At 38.9% G+C, this 27011-nt stretch overlaps 2 protein-coding genes across 4 annotated transcripts in view; one reads left to right on the top strand and one right to left on the bottom strand.

The window, feature by feature from the left end:
* Window positions 1-3177, top strand: part of SLC2A13 (solute carrier family 2 member 13) — a 163154-nt gene extending 159977 nt beyond the window's left edge. Inside the window, exon 11 of the mRNA XM_084506749.1 lies at window positions 1060-3177. Within this exon, the coding sequence (XP_084362875.1) occupies window positions 1060-1100 (41 nt within the window). The 3' untranslated portion in view covers window positions 1101-3177. The remainder of the gene's footprint in view (window positions 1-1059) is intronic.
* Window positions 3178-3288: 111 nt separating this feature from the next.
* Window positions 3289-26563, bottom strand: REDIC1 (regulator of DNA class I crossover intermediates 1). 3 transcript variants are annotated; one of them, XM_084506745.1, is made up of 13 exons: window positions 25831-26563; window positions 18412-18451; window positions 16762-16897; window positions 15899-16031; window positions 15050-15116; window positions 13154-13354; window positions 10893-10999; window positions 7690-8219; window positions 7380-7452; window positions 6643-6724; window positions 6032-6098; window positions 4862-4944; window positions 3289-4288 (listed from the first exon to the last, which is right to left on the bottom strand). In XM_084506745.1, exons 3-13 carry the CDS (start codon window positions 16862-16864, stop codon window positions 3680-3682), a joined length of 2055 nt encoding a protein of 684 aa, XP_084362871.1. In that variant the 5' UTR covers window positions 16865-16897; window positions 18412-18451; window positions 25831-26563; the 3' UTR covers window positions 3289-3679. The 3 variants fall into 3 exon arrangements, with proteins under 3 accessions (XP_084362871.1, XP_084362870.1, XP_084362872.1); XM_084506744.1 differs by lacking the exon at window positions 18412-18451 and having other exon boundaries at window positions 6643-6700; window positions 25017-26563; XM_084506746.1 differs by lacking the exon at window positions 25831-26563 and having other exon boundaries at window positions 18412-18543.
* Between the last annotated feature and the right edge of the window lie 448 nt (window positions 26564-27011).

Below are 27011 nucleotides of genomic sequence, written 5' to 3'. Positions count from 1 at the left end.
GGAGGATGACTGCCACCCCCAGCCTGGCAGTGGATGGGACAGCTTTTAAATGCTCTCCATATGTCACGTTACGTTATGGTGGGTGGGAGCCACAGGGAGGTGCTGAGGGCATTGGTGTGGTTTATTCCTCCCTGGGTGCCTGGTGATCGCAGCTGCTGCAGCCCAAAGCTCAACTCCAGCTGGCCCCGATCCGAGCAGGGCTTGGGTGAGCTCGCACAACCACAGCTGGTTTGGAAATGTTTTAATCTGACCCTCAAATAGTACAACAGCACCCTTGCAGCCTCCTGCCTTACCTTCTCTGATGTCTTCTGGAGGAGCATTCCCCATCCCCTTGCACCCACCTGATATATCAGCACCTCTGCAGCCATCTGGGTGCTGCACCTGAGCTGCCCGTAGGCTGCTGTGGCTAGGTGAGAGGGAGGGAGGATGGTGTTTGGCTCACAGAGTCGTGCGACCTTTCTGGAGCTCAGCATCACCAGCCCTGGAAAAGCCAGCTCTGACTCAGACTGTCACCTCCAACCTGTCAGAGGACGGTAGCAGAAATGCCATTTGATTTGTTGGGGACGGAGGAGGATTTGGATGCAGAGAGTTAATGCTTTTTCCAGAAAACCTCATTCTTTCTAAATCAGCTCTCTGCTAAAACCCTTAAAAAGCCAATTCACAAACACTTTCCACCTGAGAAATAATCACTTGTATGAAGACTTTAAGCTTCTCATTTCTCACAATGATAATCCTTCACAAAAATGAAATCAGGATTTCTACAAAGTTCGTAGAGGCTGTTGGCATAACAATGCCCAGCTACACACTGCCTGAGGAACACAATGAAGGTCCTGGTGGCATTTGCCCAGAAAACTTTGTCTGAATCCTTACCTTGCACGCTACTGTAATTAGAGCTGGTTTGATAGGAAAAACAGGTTACCAGCTGCACATGAAAACTGCTTAGGACTGAAGCTTGGGGTAATATTTTCAGTAAGAGAAGCTGTCTTTCCATCCATATTTGTTTGTAAATGTTCAAGCACCAATACAACAAATTAACAAATTAATTTTGGTTAATTACAGGTACACTTCTGTCCTTTTCCCCAGCAAAACTCATTTTGTAACTGATTCTCACTGAACGCAGTTAAACAACGTATATTCCTGTGGCTTCCCCAGAGGCTCATCACTCTTCTAGCAAGATTACTATGGATGAAAAAGGAGCAGCTCTGTGTCTGTCCTTGCCTCAGAGAAAGCTTGTGGTGACGGGATGTGTGTGATGGGTGATGGTCATAGTACTGGTGGCTAAATAGCACCAACTGCTCAAATGTCACCTGAAGGAATCAGGGTTGGAGGCTGCCACTCCAGACAGAGGAGACTCCTGCCAAACCGAGCTCAGCTCTTTCCAAAAGTCACAAGAAATCAGAGGTGAAAGAAAGCTCCTGAGCGCAGTGGGAGACTGACACTGAGATAAGGAGGAGGCATGGTGCTCTTCTAATGCAATAACAGTCACATAAATACTTTAAAATACTCCTCCAGTGGCTTAAAAGAACATGCTGCTTTATTTATCATCATTGCCAGCACACATACCGCTACAGAGATAGTTTTTATCCTTGCGTTTGGTTTGTAATCACAGGTAAAAAATTGCAAAGCAATTGGATTTTATAGGCTCTCAGCCAAAGACTTTGGAACATGATGGTCTGCTTTGATTGACATAACCCAAGTGCTGTATTGCCATGTTAGAGAGAAGTGTGCAACTCTTGCATGCAGTCAGAAAATTTGTGTCTGGCTCCAAGCTGCATATTTTCAGCCCTTACTGGGAAATGGTGCAATCCAGCCTGAGACCTGGCTGATTTTAAAAGCTTCTCTACGGTGGCATCAGTGCAGTGGAGAAAATAAGCTACAGCCAGTAAGAGGCTCTAAATTGTGTGAGATGTGAGAAGTAACTTACTGAGGAGGTGTTGCTTCCTTTGAAACACCTGCACTGGTCCATGCAGTGCTACCAGTCCTCCTCTCCCAGCTCAGACCTGCCGTCTTTGCCCAGTAGGTTCACTGGAACAGACTGGGAATCTGCCTCGCCCTGCAGATCAGATGTATCTGCCCGAATTGCGGTAGCTTCACTCACTGCAAGACTCAGCCAGGTGATGTACAGGGTGTAGCTGGGACAATGCTTGCCTTGGAGATGTCCTAATTCCAGCCATCAGGCTCCTGTGGCACAGTCTGAGCAAGTTTCATAACGCTGAGTGAACAACTGCGCCTCACAAAATACTGGTAACTGCTGAGCTTTCAGCAAATCACGAGCATTATTCAGATAAATTATACCCCCTGTGAAGAAGATGATCATTGCAGTTTCAGCTAAAGAAATGACTAGGGAGCTTGCTTTGACAATAAATTGAGGCAACCTAAAAAAGAAAATCCGCTTATGTCAAGCCTTAGGAAGTGGGCGGTGAATTGGCTAAATGATAGTTCCACATTTCAGAAGTCCGGCTGTGAAGCCACTTCCTGTGTATGCAATTTTTATGTATAAAAGACAATGCTGTTTTCTTCAAAGTGAAGAAAAGTCCACTGACATTTCCGAGAGATGCTATTTTTAACATGGTGTAGCTATAAACCTGCAAACTGTTCAGCAGTGAAGATTGCCTTTTTGGTTTCAAATATAAAACCCAGAAGAAAACACAGCCGTTGGCTTGATGATGAGAACTGAGACAAAGAATGGTGAAGGAACTTTTCAGTGCTGGATGATACACATCCCAACATCCACAAGACCTTTCATTACAAAAAGTAGAAATAAAAGAAACTGACCTGCAGTGTGTAAGGACTAGCCTGAAACATAGCTTACATGCGTTTATGGAAGGATGTATGGAAATATAAGCAGAAGGTGTCAGCAACACAGTGAGTCATCTTTACTAGGAACTATTTTAAATGGAAAGAATATAACCTAGAAACAATATTATCAGGAAATTTTATTTGTTATTTGAACCTTCAAACGAATACTGTAATAAGGAAAAAAAATCATTTCATATTTTCAACCTGCTGGCAAAACACAGAAACACATAAAAGATTTGTCAGTATTAACAGTCAGTATTAACAGTATTAACAGAGACTAATCAATAGACTGCTGTGGAAGGAAGGTTAAGCATTTGGGTTTGTTGTTGTTGTTTGTTTGTTTTGTTAAAAAATAATAAATTAGTTCCTTTAAAAGTACCTTTTATTTTATGTGTGCAGATCTGCATTTTCTGTGTCACTTTTATGTTTTTGTTTTTATATTTAGTACAAACATAGGGCAAAGGCTAGTTTGCCTGTTAAAATGGGTAAAAATCAGACAGTAGTTCTGAACTAAGAGTTATGTGTCTTGAAGTGAAATTGAATCTCTCCACTACCTTCCTGAGAAGCAAAATCATCCTCAAAACACACAATCCTACAGGTATATGGTGGGAAAGCAAATCTAGTTCCTAAGGTTTATGTTCAATAAGCTGTTGTAAAATCATTGTTAACAGTCGGAGATTTACAGAAATCCATAGTTGGAGAAGGTAGATAGAGATCCAAAGTAAGTAATAATGTATAAGTAACAACAATAAGTTATAACAACAATATTTTGTCTAGCCAGGCTAGAAAAATCAAGATATGACAATTAAATTAAACCTACTGAGAACAAGACAAACTTGGACGTTTTATTTCAGTATCCCTTACAGGCCATTCTATTTGCTCACTGCTTTTCTCTCTCCTTCATGACATCGATGTAGTTCAGAACCTCTAGAGTTGTTTTGTCTGCCAAACTCAGATACTCGGCTTCAGAAGAAAACGCTGCCTTTCCTGCTGCGCTGCCTGTGCCTGCAGGCTGCATTGCCTCATGCTCTGGCATTTTGTGCCCTCCAATGGTGCCGGGAGGAGGGAGCCCCTCGGGGCTGCGGGCAGACAGGAGGGAGCTCCCACAGCTGCACACCCGCACGGTGTCACACTGGGTGGCAACATCCACCCTCCCTGCTTCTGGGGCACAGCTCTCAGTCTGTGACCAACCATCACGCCTTGTACTGGCACTGACGTGCTCTTTTTTACGGGTTTGGTGTAAGGAGCCGCCCTCACCTGGGGCAGCCTGGTCTTTATTTGCCTCCTCTGTGGCATGTGAAGTCGTGTGTTTCTGCTGAAGATGGTTGTCTTCCGCCCTGGTCAAACTCCTGCAGTGCTGGAGAGGCTCAGGTCCACTGTGAGGGGCCTTGGGGGTCTCTTTGCTTGCTGAGCCGGAGGTGTTGGCATTGCCTGTCTGGTAACACCGTTTGTCCACATACTTCTTCTTGGCTGTGTCTTCCTCTTCAGACTGTATGAACAGAACTGTGTGAGTAACTGTTAAAGCAGTTCCATAACTAAGTTAACAATCAACCCCCAATTACGTTATGCAATAGACTGAAAGGCCAGAAGTGTCTGTTGGGTTTTTGTGTTCTTCCTGCCGGAGTGTGCGCCTGGCCTTTGTTGGAAAGAAGGTGGGTAAGGTGGATCTTTCCTGTCATGCAGATTTTTTTATTTATATATTATGGCCTTTTTTGTTTAGTACTGGCTGAAAAAACACACAGTGTCTAATCCTCCTCCCTTACTGGCACTTAAAGGCAGCAACACCCCAAGGAAGAAAGCAGAAGCTTGCTTAGCATCTTTCCACAGTTGGGTTATTGTAATTCCACTAGGCTCGGTATTGTCAAGAGGCCAGACCACGGGGCTGTTTAACTACTTAGGAAAATTTACATCTAATCATTTCTTGTTTCGCTCACATATGAAGTTGCCTTGTACAAAACAAAACCATAAATAAGATTCCAGCTGCAACCACCCTTAGATGTGCCCAGACATACAGATATCATTCAAATGAGCCCCTGTAAACTCATCAGGGAGCAGTGATCACCATGTCAGGACTAGAGCTGAAGCAGCTTTCTGTCGGTCTTGGCGAGTAGCTGGGTGAGGGGCTGCTGAGTGGTGACTCCACATCTGAAATTTGAGCTCAAACACAAAGAAAAGTTACTCACGAAATATTCCCCAAACATCCAACTCCCAAGCACAGAATGCAGAATTAAGCATAACTACTACTTCTGAAGCAGCTTTAAGATACCGTTTCAGGAATAACATGCTAGCAAGGTCAGTCTGGGATACGGCAAGAGTCAATTCTCCTTCTCTCGAGACAGCACATCACAGCAGAATGTGCGAGGCGGGTGGCCCAAAGCTAAAGCTAAACTGCTAATCTGCACTGGCAGCAGCCTTGTGCTACCCAAGAGGAGGGGTTCTGCAGGGCAGGGGAATGGATTGAATACAGCAGAAACCTTGCAGACATTGGCTACCGTACAAGTTATGTGGGCTTATGCTCATGTTTTTCGCTCAGAGGACCCTGAGAGGTCTTCTGCTCTGAAATACAGCCAGCACGGCTGACCCATACAGCTACTGAGGGAGCAAAAAGGATGGGGGATCTCTCTGCTGACTCCCCTCACCCCGTGCACATGTTGAACTGCACAGCGTAGTCTGGTGGAAGAGACTACAGACTGGTAAAGGCTAGACTAGTAAAATGAAACAAAACTTTCATGAGCTTATTAAATAATATAAAAGGCTTGTCCAAGATTTTTTTTCCCACCAGTGGAGATCTTCAGGAATAGAAAGGAAGACAATGTCTGGCATTTACTTGGTCCTGTTACAAGACGGTGATGTTTCTGGAGTTGTGATGTTCAGCTCAACACACCTGACCTCTCTCATGGATTTATTCATTTATTTTGAAGCTAGCCCTACTTTCAGAGCTGGCTTTTCAGTTTAGGGGACAAATTTGGAGGATATGGGACAATGAAAAAATATGTGGCTAATACTCACCAGAAAGAAGGCAATCTGAATTTCTCTCTTCAGGAAAAAGCTAATACTTAGTTACCTGGTAATGGTCTCTATACAGTGCTGCATGAATCAAAAATAGGAACCTGCATCAAATGAAACCCCTACAAAGATGAAAACACTTCTCCCTGGCTTTAAAAGTAAGTTTCAGTTTCATTTATAGAGAAAATTTTGATTTTTGACTTAATAATATATAAATGGTACTAACCTTTCTTCATCTTGTGAAGGTTTGAACTCACTCCCAACTTACATTCTTCCTCTTGTGCTGTTGCAAACTTTTGAAAACAGGCATTAATAGCGAGGGCTCAGTTGGTTCAGTACCTCAGGTTAGGTGAGGAACCTTCTGTTTCTCTATTACATAAAGGACTCCATGCAGATTATGCTAAGGGGTACAAAACCCCTGAGCAACACCATATCCACCTGAGTGACTGCTACAGGCAAAGTATCTACGGATTTTATATGTATGATGGCATAGGGCTCCAGTATAATACTGAAGGATCCTGCATATAACCTCTGTACCCTGCCACGGAATCGGACCTTAGGGTAAAGAGTAACTTCTATAATGCATTTCAGGCATCAGCTTAGGGGTGAATCAAACCATGTAAATTAGGGACCTGAAAGGACTGGCTGAACCACTTAACTGGAAGCTGTTCTTTCTGGACTCCTCATATAAAGCAAGAAGATTCCAAGTAAATTAATTCAGAGAAGCTAAATTCAGTTTCTAACTGCTGTGGGTATTCCTTCTTCACCCCAAATGAATGGTGCAAGCACTTTAGTAGTAGGTAACACCAAAAAAAAAAAAAATCTTTAAAAAGTTACCTCTTCAAATCCAAAGAGCTGATTCTGTTTCCAGACTGCTTCTTTCACAGGCTCATCTCTGAGGGATGCAAACATGAGTTCTCTGAAAAGTGATTTCCCCCGTAGTTTTAATTGTTTTCTGAAATAAAGTCACTACTGCTGACTTCTTTGCATTCGATTTTTGTTTTGTCTTTGGTAATCATGAAATGTTTCCCACAACTGAGATAATTCAATTAAGTTATGAACCTGAGATTTTACACCAAGTTTTTTTGTTTTGTTTTGGTTTGTTTTGGTTTGTTTGTTTGTTTGTTTTGTTTTTGTTTTTTAACAAATTTCACTTTTGTTACAATCCAATATATTATGAGATGACTGAAGACAGCACTGCTTTGTTATGTATCTGTCTGTGACAAAACTATCTTGATGAAAAAAGCAGGGCACTCACATGTGTTAACTTTGGCCCAGGGAAGACACTAATTTCCTTTGTAGTCAGTGAAAGGAGACAAGGTCTTTTAGAGAACAAAATCACAACAGTTTGACTGCAGGGAATCTTCCTCTTTAGTTATTACAGACAGATGTACAAAGAGCTTACATGCACGTAAGTTTATTCACATTTCTCACTATTATTTTCACTGGAATAGGCCTTCAGTAATATTGTGTAGAATTATGCCTTCAGGTCCTCTTAGCCAGGGTTTCTGCAATTCAGCAAGATGTCTGCAGTTGTCACTAGTTAATAGATGGACTATTTTTACTGCACTCACCTTTTGTTTAGTGAATAGTTCTGCACATTCTCCTTTAAGTTGGTCTGCTGATCATGATAATAAGCAAACGTCTCTATAATCAAAAATAAATCTTGTTTTAAAAATGCAGTAGCATAAATACAATTTGAAAATATCTACTGTCAGTTTCTAAAAGTAATTGATTTAAAATTAAACTGCGGCACCACAAAGATTCATAACCTGTTTTAGGTCAGAGCAGACACACCTACATATATATATATATATATATATATAAAAGTGTGTCTAAAAGAATAAAACATAGAACATATGACCCTAAAATGCTGACACTCACCACTTTTTTCAAATATCGAAGGCTCTTCTTTGTTTCCAGATGGTACAAAGTAGTGCTGTCCCTCATGACAGTCCTGCAGGTGGGTTTTATGAAATCTGCCCTTCTGGTAGCTTGCAAGTGATGCATTGTTATTTTTACACAAAACCTGTTCTGGAGCTGTGAAAATGCCTTTCAGGTGTCTGTCTATGGATTTGTTTTGGGCTTTAATTGCAGGATGAGCTTCTCCAGTATCATAAGTATAATCTCTGTTGGTCATTTGATTTCTGTCTTCAAGATCAATTAAAAAATTGGGAGTACTGCTTTGGTTAACAAAAGGATTAAAATGCCTTGTGGAAGGAGTATTATGGATTGATTGGCTCTCATCTTCAAACAGTGCCAGAAAGGGACAATCACTTTCATGCTGGGGAGCTTTCAGTTCTGTGGTTTCTTTCATGACACCAAACAATGGTTCTTTTATTCCTTCACTGTTTTCTGATTCTTTACTGGTCATTATCACCGGATTTTTCCTGGCAGAATTCATATAGTCCAGCCTTTGGGGGAAGGGAATTAAAAAAAAATAGTTTGTGTAGTATATAAATTAACAAAATGCTAACTGCTAACACTACAAATGATCAACTTGATAAAAAAATTTCAGACTTCGCTTCTCAACACACTTGCTTCTGTCCTGAGTGTATGTTATTTCCACTGAAAGAGTGCCTGTATTTCATTTCCATGTTAAAGTAAGGCTGATTTAAACAGAGTTCTGTTTTATGTTATCTCCAAACATGCTAAGACATGGAGCATATCCTTGAGAAGGAAACTGTGATTTATAAAATCAGCCACAGTATGTCACTGCTGCTCCACTCAACTGACCAAAGAAGTCCACTCTGAATTTAAAAAAAAAAAAAAAGAAAAAAGAAAAAGAAGAAAAAGAAGAGGTAGACAGCTTCTTCAGTTCATAAAACGTTTATTCTTCAAGACTACAGTTCACTCTTGCACTGAAAGCCCATTACAAGATCTGAGCATTGCTTAATTCCTGGTCTCTTCAGCAAGACAACTTTTTTTTTGTAATTGAGGTCTGTAATCCTAATTAAGCACAAAGGTTTTCTACTCTACAGTCAGGAGGCCAGTCAGGCATTTTGTTTTGCCCATAGTTCCCTCCCCCACTTCTGGTAGTAGTGGTTTTGAAGAATGCTATCATGTTTATCATTAGTGTGAAAGCTATCATGCTTTCACTTATTTGGATATTAATTTAACATTTTGTCACTTCTTTCTAGGTTTGATCTCTTGCCTGACATTTCAGAAAATCTGAGTGAAGAGTTAAGAGATTTATATATGCAGAGAATTAGCAGAAATGGCCATGGGCATTCAAAACATGCCTTTTATTAGAATAAAACAAAAATGATCATAAAAAGACAATGCTATCAGTGGAACTTGAAAATTGAAATGTGGTAAAGTAAAAACTTATTAAAGAAAAAACTTATTAAAGAATGTCTTGATCAGAAAATACTTGGAACTGGAAAAAGATCCTAGAGAACTTAAGGGAGAAAGTGCACATGAATCAGTTGTAAAAGACTAAACATAATACGGTTTGTATGTAGAGAAGGTTGGATACAACTGAGGAAGGTAAAAACATTTTGTGGAGCAATTCCAGCTGAACATTTTGTAATACTAAGTAAAAGATAATAGTAGATGAGGAAACGGCTAAGCACTACTCAGAGTGAAAGACTTATTTTTACAAGACACCTACAATTTTTAGTTAATATTTAATGAACTTGAGGGTTCACAGCTCTCAGATGTGTGCACATCTATTCCATCAGCAGTATGCTACAATTATGTTAAATGCTTGTTTAAGTTTATACTTTTCACATACTGTGAAAGATATGTCCTTCCCAGGAGAGTTGACAGCTACTAAGGTAAAGGAATTTATTGATATAATGGGTGAAAAGCAAAACAAAACAAAACAAAACAAACAAGCAAGCAAAAAAGCAAACAAACAAACAACAACAACAAAACACAAGGAAAGCACACGGAAATGGAGTTGAAGAACTGTTGGAAAGGAGATTTCACATTGTCAGTGAGCCATGAGTGGGTGGAGGACTGTGAGAGGTGCCGTGACTGAGGAGAGTGCAGACCTGAGGGCCTGTGGAGAAATGAAAAGGGAGATGTAGGCAATGTAAGATTATGTAGGGCTTTAACATCAAGGTATTCATCAGGAAGTCACCAAGACATACAGCAAGGCGAGCATTGTCCTAACTTTAGGTTTTGCTGGGGAAAGCTAAGAGGAGCTAGGAAAATTGAGAAAGTTAGGGTGGTTAAGACTGGAAACTGCTGTGTCCATCAAGGTATTGTGGTCAGTGGGCTACCCAGCGCATTGACCCCCCAGGCAAAGAGAGTGCAGATACTTCAGGAACTGCAGAGTAGTGTATGGTCTTTTTATGGCTCTCTCCAGAGACTGATAGGAACTTTCAGTCAGAAAGCAGACTTACTGAATAGAAAGAATAAAAGAAAATTAGCCTTGTAAGATGCCTAGATACAAAGAAATAACGCCTAGAAAGAAACTGTTCAGTGAAATAAACTGTTCAGTACCAATGACTCTGGCCCTAAACCCTCTGTGATTAAAAGATTTTTAATCAGCAAATGTAAAGAGAAAGCAATTCTAGATTTCTGTCTATTCTTTTAAAAACAAACTATGTTTCTCATTAAAGTATTTATGAATCAATTCTAAATTCTAGCTATAGTAGAATATATAGAATATATGTAGAATATATAGTAGAATCACATATGAAAGAGAAGGGGAGTAAACCTTTTTGCTCCTGGAATCCCAAATATAAACAGTGGAGGTGGAAAAGTTGCTCAATTGCTACAACATCAAGGTCATCAGAAAAGCGCTTGCAACAGTGCCCAGAACTAATGAGAGTGGCAGCTGCTCCCCTCTCCTTGGCCTGTCAGTGAATCCATGCTTCTGGATGAATTGAGAAATACCATTCTGTTTACAACATTGCAAAAATTAGACCGTGGTTCCAAGAACCTACCAAAATCATAGTTTGCTGCCTCTCTGCAAATCTAAACAGCTTTGTATGTTCGGTCTTCTCATTTAATTTTACTTTCTATTTTAAAAGCACTAAAAATATGTGAAAAATCAAGTAACAATAAGTTTCAGGTATTGCCCTTACTTACTTCACTGTGATTTTTGCTCTCTCTAATATCAGATCACTGCCTACCTTTGCACTGGCTCAAACAGCTCCGGAGGCGCTGTATCAGACTTCCTTAAAATACACTGGCTCAGGTGTTTTGAAAGCCAAGGGTCTTGATCCGAAATAATTCCTGGCTGAGAAAATGATCAAAACTGTCAAACTCTGAATTTATAGAATAGTTATAGCATTTTAAACTTTAAAGTTGGGTTTGCAAACAATATACCTGATTTCCAACTGGTTTTACTCCTTTTTATCTTCACAGTAAAGGCCAAAATATTACAGCCCAACTGAGTTCCATACAGTTCATACTTTTCCGTATTCACATATCACTGCTAGCATGCAAAATGCCCTTTTAAGCATCCCATGCTCCCATGATATCGACAAGCTGGATAGACTGGAAAAAGCTGACATTCCACCGAAGGTCACAGAATCACGGAATGCTGTTGTGTGGATGGGATCTCAAGAGATACCTAATCCAACCTTCTGTTCAAAGCAGGGACAGCTTCAAGGCTAGTCCAGATTGCTCAGGATTGCTCAGGATTGAGACTCCACAGCCTCCTTAGATGACCTATTTTGGTGTTCAGCTATTTTTGTGACATTTTTTTACTATAGAAGCAGAATTTCCATTTTTTAAACCTGTGACTTTTATTTCTTGTCATTTCACTGTGCACCTCTTACTCTGTGCTGTCTGTAACTCTGTTTAGATTCTGGAAGACAGAGTCTGATTTCCTACCTCATCCCCTTATAGCTTTCTCTTTCCCAAGCTATACAAACCCTCTTTGCTCAGTCACTCTCAGGTCCTTCTCTGCAAAGCTGCTGCCTACTCAGTCAGTCCCCCACCCACACAGATGTGTGGGGTTATTTCTTTTGAGGTTCAGGAAGTTCCGTTTGTCTGTGTTGAACTTTATGAAGTCTCTTTTGGCCTTCTGCAAGTCAAGAGCCCTCTGAGCAGCAGCCCTCCAACTGTAATGACCACTCTGTCAATTCGGTGTCATTTATGAACACACTGAGATGCTGAGGGTGCATTCTGTCCCATTATCCAAATTGCTGATGAAGATATATCAGACTTGCTATTAAATCCTGGGCATCCCTGCCAGTTGCCAACTAGACATAAAATAATTGTCTTTACAATTATTTTGAGCGTGATGGTACAGGCAGTTTTTTACCCAACTTATCATCCACTCCTCTGGCTGATACTGCCCCACTTTTGCTACAAGGATCCCACGAGGTAAACTTTGTCAAAAGCCTTCCTAAAGTCAAAGTAAGTAATCACTGCTGACCCTTATCCATAGAGCTAGTCATTTCATCACAGAAGTTAATCAGATTTGTCAGGCACAGCATGGCCAAGGGAAATGTATGCTGGCTGTTCTCAGTCACCTTCTTGTTCTTCATGCAACTTGAAATGACCTCCAGGAGGTCTGGTTCTGTAACAGGTGAGGGATAGAGGTGAGCTGAAGATCTAGAACTTTCCTGGATCGTGCTTGTCTTCTTTGCACATGGGCATAACTTTTGTGTATTTCTTACCGCTGAGAAGCTGTCCTGGTCACCACAGTCTTTCAGAGATAACGGGCATCTGCCCTGCAGTGATGGCAGCCATCTCCCTTAGTATACTTAGATGCACCTTGTCCAGTCCCAGGCATTTGTTTGTGTCCAGTTTACTAAGGATTCCTTAACCTGTTGCTTCACTGCTGTTTTGTATGTCTCTCTCCAACACTGGGCTTGAAAACGTGCCAGAGAGCAGACCTTGCCAGAAAAGACTGAAGCAAAGTAGGTCTTGATTGCCTCAGACTTCTCCATGTCCTTTGTCAGTAGGTCATCGATTCTGTTTAGCAGTGGACAGCATTTTCTTTGGTTTTCTTTTGCTGATGACAGAGCTATAGAAGTTCTTGTTTCCTTAGGCCATGGGATCACCTGTGATCATACGACGCCCATTTATACTAACGGTACATTCAAGAAAGCTGTATTTATAACTGTAATAATATACTTCAGGTTTCTTCAAGCAATGTTACAAGACAGAAATGAAAGTCAGCCACAGTATGTGGCTAACTTCCTTCCTGCAGATATCAGCAACACTGAGAGTTCAGCAAATATAGGCTCAAATTGAGGCTGTTTCACGCCACTAGAAGAAATATATACACAGAAATGTATACACAGAATAACCATTGCCACTAGCCTACAAGAAATGTTGCTTGTTCGTAACTAGCTTCAACATTACACTAATTCTATACCCCAAATAAATGAAATTTATTTTAAAATAATTCTGAGGAAATGAAAAATATTAATCAAACCTGGTTTTGCTGCTTATCTTCATAGGTCTCTTCCCAAGGGTTGCCCGTTAGGTTTGTATTGAAATTTTCTTCTGAAAACTGTGCACAGTTGGAGGACCAAAAAACAGAAGGGGACAATGGACAGGTGCTAAAAGCTGTTGTTATGTTGTCTTCATGTTCCATACCAGAGTCAGCATAAGATAGTTCTGTTACTTGTGGTAACTAGATAAAAGATAGCAAAGAGATTTAATTTATTTAAGCCTATTTTGATCTAAGCATAAAATTCAAAAAGATCAAACCTTTCTATATCTTTTACATCTCTTTCCACATATGAAAAAAAAAAGACAAAAAAATCATGTATTCTGATATGATTTTTTAATTAAAAACATAAAGTAGTAAGTGTTTATTTTAGGAAAACACTTAAGTACCTACTGAAGTTGAAGCATGCACACAAATGTTATCCTGAGGGGAGATGGGTATAAATACAGTTTTAGCTTTAGGTAAATGACCTGTTGAATTGGTTCTTAAGTAGAAAATTAAACTTATTTCACTCCAGTATGAAGAAAACTCCAGCATGTTGTGAGACCAACGATGCTATCTCAAGCACAGGAGAAATTTGAAGAAAAAAAAAATCATTAAATGCTTCTGCAACCACGGCTACATGGAAGCACTGCCTGTAATCCAGTTTATTCAGTGAAAGCTATACAAGAAACTAGTGCAATGCAAAAGCTTTGTACATAACCTGCACAAAATCCTTGTGCCACCAGTTTCTAGAAAGCTAAATTATGAGTATTATGGCCCCTTTTTCTGCCTAATAAAGCAGATATAACACAATTATTTTAATGGGATGCACTTTACCTCATAAAACTTTTTAAAACATTTTATTTCAATAAACATGATTTAGCCTTTATTCTTTGGTCCATACATTAATTTCTGTGTGTGCACTGCATGTGTTTTGATGAAATGATATAAACCTGTTCATTCTGGTAGTGTCTGGGGAGAAACTTAGCTGTCAGTTTGATTCCTTATTCCTGGACACATTGAATTTGAAATATGGCCTCTATATCTTCAAGCATCAGAAGAAAAAGGGTAGTAAAAGAAGGCTGACTTAATGCGATATCCAAAAAGGTAGTGGCACCTCATGGTGATCTTGATTGAAACACATTAGACGGATAAATTTTCACCCCTGCTAAGCAAGTCTTCCCCACTCAAGAGGAACTAGGAACACATCTATCTTTCTGTCAGAAGATGGCTTGGCAGCATGAAAGGGCAAAGAAGATATGGAACAGTACTGAGTGAGCTTTTTTTTTTTTTTTTTTTGCAATTGCTCTCTGCTCAGAATCCTTTCTGATATAGGCAGCAGGAGTCAGTGGAGCTATATTATCAAGCAAGCTTGAGTAATATAAACTATCTTCTAACTTTTTTTTTTTTAACGCAGCATTGGAATTTATCATTAACAAATCCTGATTTTAATATAGAAAATGCACTTTAACCTCAATAAGAGTGTGAACTTCCCAGTTGTATCCACTGAGACTTGTACATAAGTTTCTCTTAAAGACTCACTTCTGCATATACTTCTCACATTTCATCAATTTATGTTATGCAAATTGTATTTAATTTACCTAATCTTGGCCTCAGTTACTTTCCCATAATTTCTGTCCTTTGCAACTAGTTAGAGCATTACTTAGAGCATTCTTGAGTATTTTTGGATTGCCTAAAACAAGTTGAGCTTTTCATTATATATGTGAGAAATAGAAGGAATAAGTATAAAACATGACTGTGAAATAACATATCATTGTAGCCTTAAGGAAGAAGCCTTCACATGTATTCATGAGATTTGATCACTGAAAAAATCACTTAAAAATACAGTTATTAGTACATATTTTTACTTTGACATCAGTGAAACAATAAACTTACATCATGCTGGTATTTTCCCTTCTCTAAGAGATGCTTCCTTCTGCTGTCCAATACTTGCTCTTGTAACCTTGTAAAATTAATAAAAAACAGCCCATGAAATATGAGATTTGTAAGATTAAAGCATCCTAACTAGAGTATTAATTTCAAAGAAATTTAACAATATTTTTCCAGATGTCTACAAAGGGCTTGATTTTAAGCAGATTTGACCATAAAGTCCATGAATCAGTCACATAAGGGTGTCTGAAATGAATCGGAAAATGCTGTAAGTGGAAGATGCTGTTTGAATAGTCTGCTCTGTGAGATACACTTAGCGCATGAACAATCTGACATGAGTCAAGATGTATATGTATATATTTAAATCACTCAGCTTCATGTTTTGAATTTACATGTTTCTTTATTCTCTCACTATAGGAGTATCACTGGAATGTCAGAAGGTGTCATGAAACTTCTTTGTCTTAGAATACTATATTTATGCTTACTTAATACCCCAAATATACATTTTTTCAGTCCTTTCAAGGCAGGACACACATGAGCATAAGCATAAAAGAGATCAATCAGTTAATCAAATGCTCAGGAGATTGGTCAGTTTCAGATCAGTCTTTCTCTCCACACTCCTGTGCTATAGTACTGGCCTAGACCTCTTCTCCCAGTTACCCAGTTGCTCCCAAAGTGACACCCTTCCATTCATGTTAATATATACACAAAAAATAGATCATTACCAGGTTTATTTTCCTCTGCACTGCAATGGTAACTCCTTTTAATTTTTTAGAAAGCAGATGAAAGTACATCATGAAACATCTTTTTCAGAACTTCAGTGTAGCTTAACTACTGCCTGTTTTATACAAGTACCTGTTCTGGATGAGGTCTAAGTTTTCTGTATATTGTTTATGCAGCGGTGACTTGGGAAGCTCTAGATTGTACCTTCTAACAGGAGCTTTAAAGTCTCCAGTGATATCAATGTGAACTGGCTTCTTCTGATTCACTGTAATGAAAACATTTATAATGTCAGCACTGGACTTGGAGAAAGGCAATCTATTTAAAGCCCTCCCCCCCCCCCCCCCCCCCCCTTTTTTTTTCTTTCTTTATTACTAGCAATGTAAGAGCTCTATTCTATATGTTAGCATAGCATAAAATTATTTATGGTCAACTGTGGTGTATGAACAGGCTCTTTTGCCCTGCTCAGTCACCTCCTAATATTTATAAGCACGGAAAAGCAAGTGCTTCCCAGTCTAGTCTATGAATATCTTACAGAGGATAAGAGGTAGGACTTAAGTTTTAGGGATTTTTTAGGATCTTAATAACAGATTTTAAGTTCTCTGTCAGTTCTCTGGGTAGAACTGAAAGACTATTCCAAATGAAAAAAAAAAGAAAAAAGGTTATTAATCAGGCAGTGGAATACAAATGGAGACCCATTTAATGACAAAATGAAAAATAAATGGTTATAGGTTAAAATTAATGAATGGAATGAGGAAGATGCATAAGAGTACAAGGCTTTAAAGGTGAAATAGGTAGTAGCCCAGGTTATTTGGTTCCTGGAAATATAATTTGGCCCTGATTTTTTATTCAGTCATTATTTTCATATTTACTTATAATTTCAACATTTTATTTTATTTTATTAATGCAATGGAAAAAGAACTGAAATAATAGTAGTAATAATAAAGGATAACTGATTGGGTTAAGTGTGAGGTCAGAACACTGTATACTAAACTCACCAGTGCTGTCTTTTTTGGTTGATATTTGGTTAACAACATATAGATTGAGAAGATCTAAACTGACTGCTGAACTTTTAGGAGATGATGTTTCCAGAAGCTTCATCTTTGATTTAAGTCTCTTCTTTTCAAAGAATTCCTTTTTAAAAAAAAAAAGACAGAACAAGTTTTTGACAGAAACTTCATAACACTTTAGCAGTATATATAATTATATTGAAAAAAATCCTAATAATAAAAACACATGATTAAATCTCTCAAAATTCACACACTCTGTCTATATAATTTAGTTTATTTTTATTAACTTGAAAAAGATTGCTATTTTAATTTGGTCATATTCAAAATAAATCTAAATAAATAAATAAATAAATAAATAAATAAAGTATCATATAATATATATATAACATGTTATAAATATAAATATATATTTTGAATAAAGTCAAAGTATGATCATTAAAAGTGTTTCTTTAAAATAAAAGACATATCAAAATCCTGCAAGGAAAAAGTCTTTAAAAAAAATTAAACCTGAGCTTTTTAGGCAGCTTATTAATGAATAGGCAAACAAATCAGCAAGATCACATACATGTGGTCATCTATATTGAAACAAACAGTGTATTGTTCTCTAAACTTGTCTTCCTTGGCACAATAAATAAGGTCTCGTGACACAGAGAGAGAGAAAGTAAAGAAGAAAAACCTCTAAATTAAACCTCTAAATTACTGAATCACCTCTAAATTACTGAATTATTATTAATTGTGTAACAGTAATTACAAACTTACCATTGGGTTCACTAATTTAGTACTAAACACCACTGTGTGCAACAATTTAGTACTAAATTACTTGGATCCTTTCCTGTTTTCTCTCCTACTCTGAAGCAAATTGCATAGCTGTAAATGATGCAGCTTAGACCAATGACTCCCTGAGAAAACAAGTATTTTGAGTACTCACAGGCCTTCAGGAGACTAGGCAATGATCTCAATGATCTCTCACTGTCTCTTAGGTGGAGAGTTTTCATTTCAGAGACTGGCTCCATACCATCAGCCTGTTATTTCTCCTCCTGTACATGCCAGTCCATCTGCTCTGGGCATTGGATGGTACCAACTTTGACAGTGGGGTTTCCATTCCCTATAATGTTCTCTTTTTTTCCCAGCTGCTGAGGAGAAAACTGATTTCTCCTACTACAGTTATAACTATCTTCTTGTACTGTTTTGTTCCCCTTCCACGTTTGAAATGTATTCTGCTAAGCCAGATATAAATACATAAATTTGATTCTATTATTGCACGTTCAGATTTAAAATACAAATAAGTTGGCCTACTTTTGTGAGTGCCAGAATAAATACATCAATTAACCTAACATTCTTTTATGTAGCACAGAAAAAACTGCTGTGTATACGTGTTAGGCTAGCTGACCATGTGGTTGTCACCGTGAGGCTCGAAACAATCCTGTGTGTCAGCACATACCACCAAAATATAGTAACAGAAGTAATTCAGTAAAACTTAAATTGGGCACATTCATGTATTCATTCATGCCTTCTCCTACTCCCTCCTCTTCCTGCTGGAATTCAGTGTAGTAAACCTAGGAAATTAATTCTGTTCTAAAAGCTAAGCACAGTCAGGCAAACAGGTTACAAGTGTTACACTACCTTTTACTACATTACCTTTTGCTTTCTCCTTTCCTGCTTTAATATGATTCTGCTCCTGAAAGATGCAAATAATTATTCTTTTAATTGTAAAAGTGTAATCTTGAGTCATGGCCTGAGTTACACATCAATGTTATTAAGAATTTTGGGAACAAATTATCCTGTTCTGTTACAATGGATCAAACCTTCAGGTAGTAAAGTCAATATAACTCTGTTGAAGTCACTTGGACTGATTCTGATTTACTCTGGAAAGGTTATCAAATATATTGATAATTCAGAAGGAAAAGCTTTTAGGCATTTAACCTGTAATGCAAGAAATCATGAATTCTTAATTTCGTAAAACATTACATAAAATCTACATCGATATATTTAATTCTTCTAATTTCCTACGTCATGCTGCAACACAGTTACAAAAGCACATTAGCAAAGAAAGCAAAGGAGCACAGCACAACTTCCTATCTTTCAGAACTTTACAGCATACTGTGAACATTTTGTTTGTAATAAAAATAAATAAGATTGTTACTACAAGTTTCATTGAGCTGCTGTTGTTTGTGCTGTACAGGAGACAGGTATACTTTAAAATACATGTATCACTTGTTAAGCATAGTTTTAAATTGATTGGTTGCAGGACGCTGCATAAAATAGGAGCTCTGGGTCACTATTGTGAACGTGGTGAATACAGCTGCAATGTTTATGTCAATAGGATTAGCACTTTTATTTGAGAACTAGAAGCCCAAAGGCTGTAGTCTTCAGGGGGTAAAGAGGTGGGGAGGGGACACAGCTGGGACAGCTGACCCAAAATGACCATGACATATGGTGTCAATAAAAGGCTGGAGAAAGGAGGAGGAGGGGGACATTTGTTATGAAGGTGTTTCTCTTCCAAAGCAACTGCTACTTGTGCTGAGGCCCTGCTTCCTAGGAAGTGGCTGGACATCGTTTGCTGATGGGAAGTAGAGAATATTATATTTTCTTTTGCTTCCACATATGACCTTTTCTTTCATGAAACTGCTTTTATCTCAACCCACAATTTTTTTCCATTGGATTTTCTACCCCTGTCCAGCTGAGGAGGGGGAGTGAGAGGAAGGCTTGGTGGACACCTGGTGGCCAGCCAAGATTGACCCACCACAGCAGCTTTCAGAAACTTCATTTTTCTGGAAAGCCTTATTTTGCGTAAAGCCTTATTTTAGTTTGATTCTATATATACTGTCAGGATGACTACAAAATGGTGCTTAGCAAAGCTACTTTCAAATGCTGACAGAACCTGTGAGGTTTAAATTTCTAATAGATAGGCAGGTGTTTTGGCACCCAATGAAACTGAATATTTATTCAATAATTGAACATACTTGTTTTTTAATGTTACCAGTCTACTGGTGATTATTTTAATATTTCAGTGATTCTGAAATATGCCCTGTTGTGAGGGGGCATGGGGCCTGCCACACACCCCATGGCCCTGTGGGTCTCTGAACGGACACTGGGCCTGAAACGCAGAGCTCCACTTCTCCAACGGGAGCCATTTCTGGCAGCTCTTGATATTTCACTCACCGGCTGCCTCCAACCCAGTTCATTTTCAGCCACAGAGGAAGCAGAAGAGGCTGCTCTGTGCAGGGCTGGGGATGGGGAGGGCAGGCAATGGCCCCCACAGGGATGATGTGCCGCCCGCCTGGGTGTGCAGGGCCCACTGGTGGCGGCCTCCTCCCCAGTGGCAACAGGGCAGCCTTCCATGCTCCCAGGCTGCCCAGTGCCAGCAGAGAGGAAGGAGAGGGTGCCACAGGGACAGACAGCAGGAGGAGAAGGACAGGGATGAGCTCTGCCTGCTGCCACCATTCCTCTACCACGGACCCCTTTCCTCTACCGCTTCCATTTCCATACAGGCCGCTGACAGAAACCACTGCCCCTTTGTGGGGGAGTCACAGTCCTCTCGCTGTACCATGTGCATCAAATTTGCAGCTGTTGGAGGGGGTTACACAGCTGCTGATGTTGTGGTGCCACAGCTACAATTGGCATCATCTGTAGGGCAAGAGGTAAGCACCCTTCTTCCCACCCTACCACCCTCTGGTATTTTGGGGGTGAGGTGGGAATCAGTGAGTATTTGTTACTAGCAGGCACCCTCCTCCTTGAAGCAACTTGCTGCCACTTACAAAACAACCATTACGATTTGATATAAATATTTTCCTGAGGTGTTCCTTTGCTGAGATATCTTCCGCTTAATGTTTTTGAGGTGTCAATGCTGGATAGCCATTGGTACAACAATGTGTGGAGTGCTCAGAGAGATTTAAGGAGCTTACTATTAAATATGACCAAAGCTTTTTCTTTCTTTTAATTTTAATAAGAGTTTATAGAACCATGGTTATAGGATTAGGAAAGTGAAAACGTCTTCTGCTTCTTTAAAATATTACCAATTAAACTGAATAAAGTTATTGGACAGAATGTTTTTTGTTTATTGTGATATCCCAGATATTTATGATTAACATGATTTTTTTTTTCTTGTAGCACTCTACATTAAAATTTTCAGTGTAAAATATACATCTGAAGTGTTTGCATGTACGCGCAACTCGACAGCTACTATGACAGATGACACTGGAAGATTAAACTCATTTGATTACTTGAAATAATCCTTTCCATTTTGTTTGTATTTCCACCTAGTGTAAATATTTAACTTGTTAATACTATTTCTAAAAGACAGTTTCAGGTGTGGCGTAATCAAATCCCTTTTACATTTGTTTTTCTAACATAGTATTGATATTTTCTGTGCCACCCTTACTTTTTTTCTTCCACAGCATTATCTGGATTTAAAGCACTACACTTTTCTTTCTGTGTGATTTCTTGAATCTGGTAAGTAACAGAAGCAGAATCCAGGAAAAGTGATGTGGCAGCTTCAGACAGGTATATTTTAATGCAAAATTAATTTCTGCAGATGAAGCTAAAAAAAAAAAAAAAAATTAGAATGGTTGTAAAACAAAGAATTATTTATTTCTTCATTGAAGGCAAAGTAAACTGTGAGGTAAGACCTGAGACACATATGGCTAAACGCTGCACCTTGACTGTCAACATTAGAAAATTACAAGAGTTGATTGAGTTTGGGAGTGATGCAATACTTTCAAAAAACTGCAGAACATTATTTTTAAAAGGTCACAATAATGAGTTTCATGGAGCCTAATAACTGCTCTGGGAAGTGAAGTAAACAAAGAACAAGTAGAGTTCTTCAGTGTTTCAGGAACTGAAGTATTAGGAAGAAAAGACCCTTGAAGATTTCCCGTATTTCTAACTTTTTAACAAAAACTTTCTAACTTTTTAACTCTTCAATATAACTAGATCTCGTGTTTCTTTGTTAAGAAAGTATTATGCAGCATCTTCTTTGGAGCAGCTTTCCAGCTGTTGCTAAAATAAAGCAGCTACAGTCCTACAACACTTGAGTCTTCTTCTCTGACCTGCTGCTTCATTATCAGATCAGCTCTAGTTAAAAGCAATGTTGCAAAGCTGTCCAAACCAGTGTACTATCTGATGGAAGACCATGTTTCACCAGGAAGGCTTGTGTTGAAAGATTGACCATGCAACTTTCGGCATCCACCTTTGACTAAATCCTCACTGAACTTCTGTATAATCAAATAAGACACAGGGAGTCTTCCAATGGATGACTCAAAGCATGTTTTAGGCTCTTACACTGTCCCAACACCCAGAGAGAAAACAGCATTTCAGTTAGATAAATGAAGTGAAATTGCATCACGTGAAAGTGTGTTCTGCAGCCCACAGCATTATCATATCCTGAAGATTTGGATACTCTTCTTTCCCTAAGCAGGATAGTCTTTCAATCTTTCCCTTGAGTGACCTGACACTGCTTATACAAAATTTGGAGAGAGTGAGAGAGAAGAAAGATGTCTTTCTAAATAATTTATTTGAATTATCTCCACATGGTTCTTGTGTATCTTTATGAATCTTGCATTGTAACATTACTAGTGTCCTAGCTTAATGCTGATTATAAGAAAAGGATTACTAAGCAGATAAATGTGTAGTAACAATAAAAGAACAACAACAGTAAAAACCAGCACTGGGATTCTTATAGTGAAGTTCAAATGGTATTATGATGAGGGGATTATGTTTCACAGTATGAGCCCTCAAGATGAAGCGCAGTCGGTCCTTGGCTCGACGTAGAACAATGCACAAGAACTGGTTCAGAGTCTCACAGGGGAATCCCCACTTCATAAAAAAACAACATTCCTACAAGGAGCAACAAAGGCCAAAGAATCCTCTACAGTTGTGCTAAACTCCAGTAAGGGAACAATGTGAAGCTTGTTAAAAAGAAATTAGGGGCGAGAGCTAAAAGAATTAAATTCTTACATGTGGCTAGGAGAAAGCTGAAGGATACCAGACTTGTAGAAAAGAAGCTGTTCAAACCACAACAAAAAGCTATCCCACATTCAAAAGAAGGGAACCTAAACTTTGATAAACACAAAAATATAATTAGGCCAAGAAGAGTTGGGCAACAACAAAACACTGAACTACCAGATAATTCTTCCTACACTCCAAACGAGCAAAAACCTGTTAGAAAGTCTGTAGGGACAGTTGATGGCCATAGTACAAAATAAAAGCTCGGGGAGACATGGATGTTAAAGAAAAGTTAAGTTAGATTTTACAATGGTATTCATAAATGAGGAAACTGGGAAGAACTTTATGGAGGAATCCTTTCTAGGGAACTTAGCAGAGGAACTGGTCAACGTGGAAATAACAATAGGAGAGGACAATAAGACATAATGAACACTAGCATAGCACCAAGACAAAATGGTATTCATTACATATACAGCAGCGTGTAATGAGCCAGCTAAAACTCGGTTTTAGAGACAAGAGGCTAGAAAACTTGAAACAATTAAAAAACAAACAAAAAGATTCTGGGCCAATCCAGAAAAATGCATCTGTATCACAAAAAATAGCAGAAACTATAATATAGGCCAACATATGAAGAGCCAGCATATGGCTTCTGGGTTTAGAAGTGTTGCCTTATACACATGTAGGAAAGAGTAATTGCTATAGCCTTGATGGACTTTTTAAGGAAAAATCTGAAGGTTTTAAGAAAGAAGCTGTGAAATAATGGGGAAGGTCCTGCCATTGGCAGAAAGAATAGTAGAGGGAATATTTAGTTACATCCATGCACTCAGGGGCTGGGAAGAGGGTGGGGATATGGGACGCAGGCTGACAAACTCTTGAGTGGTATAGAAAAGTTAGAGAGAGGGGGCTCTGTTATTGAATGCCTCTTCCAGAATGGGTATGGGTGGCCATGAAATGGAGCTTGTGGGAGCCGGGGTCCAAACAAACAGAAAGTTTGTTCTTCACATATGGGATAGTAGAGCTGAGGGAATACTTACCAGGGGATGTTATTATTTATGGAATAGTTTATAGGAGCTCAAGAGAGACTCAAAAAGCACAAGAGTGGAATATTTAATAGTAAAAACCTCACAGTCTCATGAAATTCACACAGCTAAAAATGGTCAGAGGTTGTTAGAGTATGAAGCTGGAGGAGAGGGCAGCACCACGTGTAATTACAATTCCTCCTCTTCCTTGGGTATCTGCTTAGAGCTATTGATAGAGACAGAATACTGTGTTAGGTGGAGCACTGGTCTGAACCAGCTTGTGTATTGTTAATACATAGAAGTCTCCCAAATATGTGTTAATAAACAAATTACAGCAGACAATCTTTCTGTTGTCCTGTGTACCAGCTGCACCCCCCTAAGATAAATTCTAGAGGCATGACGAAAGGATGGCAGCAAATGTAGTATTTGAGATGCGTGAGTGGGATAGATTATTTTTGTGGATTCAATCCTGCCTGCACCTTTGCAGAGCAGAACAAGATAAGCAATATAACCACTGCTGAATGATACCAGTTACATGATTTTACCACTTATACCTGTACTTGGCACGTAGCTGAAGTGTTTACAATGCACTTGAGCAAAGGTTTGATACAGAAATGTGAGCATTTTCTCAGATGATCTGAGAATAGAAACCTTTAGAGCTGTAAAGCAAAAAATGAAAAACATAAATAAGATATATGAGACTTTGAAGGCTTTGAAGAGCACAATTGTGTTCTTCTGGAATTGCTGGGTTCAGCTGAGTTAGCTGGATGAGATAAGAAATAAATTTAACAAAAGAAGTATGTCTAAAAAATTCAGATGTCAAAGTTTCTATGTATTAAAGCCTTAGTATTAAATGTGTAATTCTTCGTTTGGTGTCATTAGTCAGCAGTTCACTGTGATTGGGGCAGCTGACCCTGACCGTCGATATCCTTGGCCTTTTCCCTCTCTATCTCTCTCTACTGGGAAAATGACTTGTTTACACTTCTTTCTAGAGGCATATTCTGTCTAGAATCAGGCTGTTCTCATTAATTGGAACTGTGTGCAATCGGTCCGCTATGGATTACGCTGTCAGCCAGACGACTCAAATCCTTTATGGATAAATTCTCATAACTTTCAAGTCATGCAGGATTTAAATCTACAGCACCAAGCATGTATCTCCCTGGAGACAGACTAAGGGGTAGAGACTACTCATGCAGTAATTTGCACTCCCCATTTGCACCATCGCTGTGGTGCCTACACTCAAACCACAAACAGCCATCAAGCAACAGAGCAGGACCATACCTTTCCTCTGTCCCCTCTTGCCATAACACATCTCGGACCAGCCTGGATACAACACTGCCCGATTAGGAGCAGAAGAGTTGGAACCAGCAGCTCAGTAGGATCAGGTCAGCCTAACCGCAGGGACACTTCTTCAGCGAGCTCCCACATCTGTCACATTAAAATTGAAGCTTTTTGCTCAGCTTAGATCTCCAGATCCCAAACAAGTTGCAGCGTCTGGATATTCTACCAGGGTATATGACTACAGCCAATGTTACGCCAAGCTGGCATAATAAGCAGTCACCTTCTGCTGCTGCAATTTTAAAATCAAATGTCACGTCTTGTCCCCGTTTCTGGATGAAAAGGCCTGTTTGGTCATTGGTTTGCCGCGATGATGCAAACTAAATCTCTAGGTGTATTTCCATCGTTATGTAAGTGATTACAGTAAAGTCAACAGAAACTTTGGAAGCGCTTCAGTTTGGTATTTACTTGAGTAAGGGTTTGCACGAGTGTCCTCTGCTGAAATCGGCTCTAATTGAGGCCTACTACTCCCACACCAGTATGTAGCCATACAGCTCAAAATTAAAGAAAAAAATCCAGAAGTTCTCAGCTCACCATATTAGAGTATACTACACAGGGTATTTTTAAAATGATTTACTGTTCAGTGTTAGTACAAAATTGAAAACAATGGACACTGCATGGATTCACATTTTCACATGTATTTCATCCACCTATAAACAGCTACGTACTTTATTCATGTTCCACATGTGTTTAAATGTTAAATATCTCAAATAGCAATGATACAAAATCTGTAATTTTTATCTTATTTTTTCAGTACCTTTATTCCACTTTGTATCTCCTTATTGCACACTGGGTAACTCTGTAAGTAGTGAGGAAAATCCAGTTTATTGCCAAGACTGATGTTATAGCCATTGGACCTTGTGGTAGGAGTATGTACGTCATCCGGTAAAGGGCATTTTGCTTCAAAAATTGCACATTTTAATTTTTCAAACATTAAATCAAAAGTATTAAAAAGTGATCATTGGGTAAGCTAGATGAGATCTTACATGACCTGCATGTTCCAATGCCTCTATCTCCACAGCAGTCACAAAACCCTGTATGAAGTGGTGGTGTAGGAGCCAATGGGCATAAAACCAGAGAAAAAAGAGGCATCAGTGTTGCTGTGATTACATGCTGGTTCCCACTTGTTCAAATATTCATGGAGATTAGTCAGCCTGATATGCATTGTTTCCATTTCTGCTCCAAAGAAAGTGGTTGCATCCAAGCACAAATCGTTTCTATATACAGTGACTCTGTTACTTTGATTATCACAGAAGCACTGTTTGGATAATAATTTTATTTGTGTAGTTGGGAGTAGAATTATGGCACTCTGTTCTGCTGGAAATTGTCTTAATGAAAAATTATTACAGAATACTAAAAAATAATAAAAATAGAATAAAATCCTCTTATTTTCTCAGTTATTGGTTCCTATATTCAGAACTTCAGGGTTTTTTTTAATGTGTTTGCTTAAAACTAACCACGACTAAAATGACAATCATTTGGCATTAAGAAAAAACATCTAGTTCCCCTTAAGAGAGGAGAAAAAAGATATTCTGGTTCTGCTACCAACTTCCCTCCAAACCCCCAGCCTCAGTTACTCAAAGTACTTGATTGTGCTTACCTTTAACAGTTTTTAAATAAATTCAGTAGAAATTGTGGAGGTAACCGAGAACTGATCACTACACCAATATTGCGGCATCTCTGGTTGTTGTTTTTTTTCAGTAAGAAATTTCAGTGAGAAATTTTATTATGCCTAAAAATAGTAAAATTGCTGCCTTCACCACTACAAAAAACTCTACCAGCTAAGGCCATGTTCCGCACAAAGGAGTTTGTCTATGGATTACAGAGCAGGACTGTGGCAAAGAAAAAGCCTGGAGGCAGCAAGAACAGAAGAAAGGGTGTACTTAAAACAAGTTTGGCCTTTTCTCCATACTTTCATCAAAGGAAGGAAATACATTG

Source organism: Aythya ferina (genome assembly GCF_964211825.1).
Source record: "Aythya ferina genome assembly, chromosome: 1".
Lineage (NCBI taxonomy): Eukaryota > Metazoa > Chordata > Aves > Anseriformes > Anatidae > Aythya > Aythya ferina.
The sequence above is the reverse complement of the archived record's forward strand: the minus strand, read 5'-3'. Positions and strand labels throughout refer to the sequence as shown.